The sequence below is a fragment of the Sardina pilchardus genome, chromosome 4, assembly GCF_963854185.1.
Source record: "Sardina pilchardus chromosome 4, fSarPil1.1, whole genome shotgun sequence".
NCBI lineage: Eukaryota > Metazoa > Chordata > Actinopteri > Clupeiformes > Clupeidae > Sardina > Sardina pilchardus.
Window position 1 is genome coordinate 30,312,291 of NC_084997.1, and position 2,500 is coordinate 30,314,790.

At 44.2% G+C, this 2,500-nt stretch overlaps 1 protein-coding gene across 1 annotated transcript in view; it reads left to right on the forward strand.

Annotated features, from left to right (window-relative positions):
• The window catches only part of LOC134078958 (protein FAM117B-like), a 12,873-nt gene extending 10,415 nt beyond the window's left edge, over window positions 1-2,458 (forward strand). Inside the window, exons 2-3 of the mRNA XM_062535122.1 lie at window positions 1-113; window positions 2,363-2,458. The exon at window positions 1-113 is cut by the window's left edge and continues 33 nt beyond it. Coding sequence (XP_062391106.1) covers window positions 1-113; window positions 2,363-2,458 — 209 coding nt within the window. The remainder of the gene's footprint in view (window positions 114-2,362) is intronic.
• The last annotated feature ends 42 nt before the right edge of the window (window positions 2,459-2,500 follow it).

Below are 2,500 nucleotides of genomic sequence, written 5' to 3' on the forward strand. Positions count from 1 at the left end.
CTTCTCTGGAGGCGCTAGCAGGACCCTACCTGTCGGGCCAGTGGCCCCGAGACTCCACCCACTCCCAGAGCCACGCCCACTCAGGGCCCTGCATGAAAGACCAGGCTACACAGGTGAGCACACACACACATGACACACACACACACACACACACACACACACACACACACACACACACACACTCACAAACCCACCACACAGTTGAGCACACACTCACATATATGTGCATACATGCACACATACACATGTATGCACATATACATAGGGTTGGGTATTGAAAGGGTATATTTCGATACCGGTGCCAAATCGATACTTTCAAAACGGTGCCGGTTCCTAAACGGTAATTAAATCGGTACTTTAAAAAAAAAAAAGATAACAAGTTTTTATGATGATTTTTTTCAAGAACCAACCAACAATATTTTAAGCTAAAAGCTTTCATAATAGGCCTATACAAATAATAAAACAAAAAAATCACATATTATTACACATATTATAGCCTAAGGCCTAGGTGAAATTTGACCAACAGCATATTAAGCAGTAGCCTACCTTGAAAACCACAAAACATGAAAGACTTGACTGTTTGCAACTTTGCACTTTTTTCTTCATTCTACCTAATCTGGTATTCCAGATGAATGTGTTGAATTGTAGCATAGTAGGCCTACATGTAATGGGAGGGTAGGCTAGGCTATATGTTTTGTGTGGGTCCCTCACCCTACTATGGGGTGGACAGAAGAATGGAGTGATTGTGTGTCTGCAATGTCTTAAATTATTAGCCCTATATTCTTCCAATTTCGTTGTAGGCCTATTCTGTGCAATGACATTAAGTATTCAATTCAATTCAATTCAATTCAAAATAAATAACCCAATGTTTAATGTATTTTTAAACAGGTCATGTTACATGTAATGCATTCATTTCTCATAAACATCGCATTTATCTATCGTTACTTTTTTGGCAACCGGCTATAATGCCGTCTTACAGAGAAAAATACGTCATACTTCCACGTTTTACTAACCGGAATGCATGCATTCTCATCAACTTCGCAATCTATCGTTAGGCTACCAGTTAAACAGCAATACATGGATGATCCCCTTCTGCCGTTTAATCGTGTATCACTACACTTGTAGGCTATGTAAATATACATGTAGGCTTTATTAATTTTACCGATGACTTTTACCCATAGAGTCAGTAAAAGTCTGCCTAAGAAACGTCTCTGCTAAAAGCATGAGTTTTCCGTCCATATCAACTGTTGCCAGAGTAAACAAAACGATTCAACTAGCATTGCACTGCAGACGTTGACTAGCATTTTAAACAGCTAATTTCTGCCGTTTTTATGGGACAACTGATCATATCATTCTCCCGTTTATGCATCTCATTAACGTTTGCTTTTGCAAGCAACACCCATTGTTGATGATGCATCCTTGGTTCGGTTCCGAACTGGTGGAAATGCGGGCAGGTTCACTAGCACACCACGGTTCAAAGACTTTCGAAGGCTGCACCTGTGCAACAACACCAGGTTAGCTGTCAGTAGAAAACAGCCTTCAGTGGTGTGTGCAGACTGTGCACTGACGCTGCCGTTTTAAGAGTGAACACCAGTGAGCGCGATTAAGCAGCTGCATATTTAATGAGGCACCGAAATGAGGCACCGAAATTCACATTGTATTTCGGGATGGTTACTACCGTTGATGTTCGCCCCGAGTACGTACTTGTACCGAGTGTCGGTACCCAACCCTACATATACACATACACACGCGCATATATACACATCTCACTGGCTATACACGGACTTCATCATGCCATGGCACCAAACACACACACTCATATCCACACATACTGTGGAGGGTACTCCATGCCACCACACACACACACACACACACACACACACACACACACACACACACCAGGTCAGTCTTGCTTACACTTGTGCAGACAGCATGGAAGTCAAGGCCACACGTGTAGGCATGAGAGCCAACAGCAACCAGTTACATTGGCACGCTCATCCCACACACTCATGCCTACTCTTGTCCAGCCATATTTCACTCACATTGGTAGCCTATGCAAATACAAGCACACGCACGCACGCACGCACGCACAATGTGTGTGTAACTGTTCCATTCTTGATGTCAGAATTGTATGATTGATACAGATTCAGTTCAATCCAGAGCATTCCTTGCAAAACACACCCACACACACATACACACACAGACACACACGTATGCCACTTATGCACTCATACTCACACGCATTCTCCCTACATGTGCACACACACACACACACACACGCACACAATCTCTCCTCCTCTCCACCAGATGTCTCTGGATAGTGTCACATCAACACGATGGTATTTATGGCATTTTCCTGGAGGTTGAGCTGTCCGTCATCTGGGTCGGACAGCGCTTTGAGTCCGGGCCCAGTTCACAGCCGGCTTTGGCCCGTATGCGGGCCTCGTCTGGGCCGTAACTGAGGGAGCTGCTTCCACAGAAGCATAGCAGGGGCAGGCTG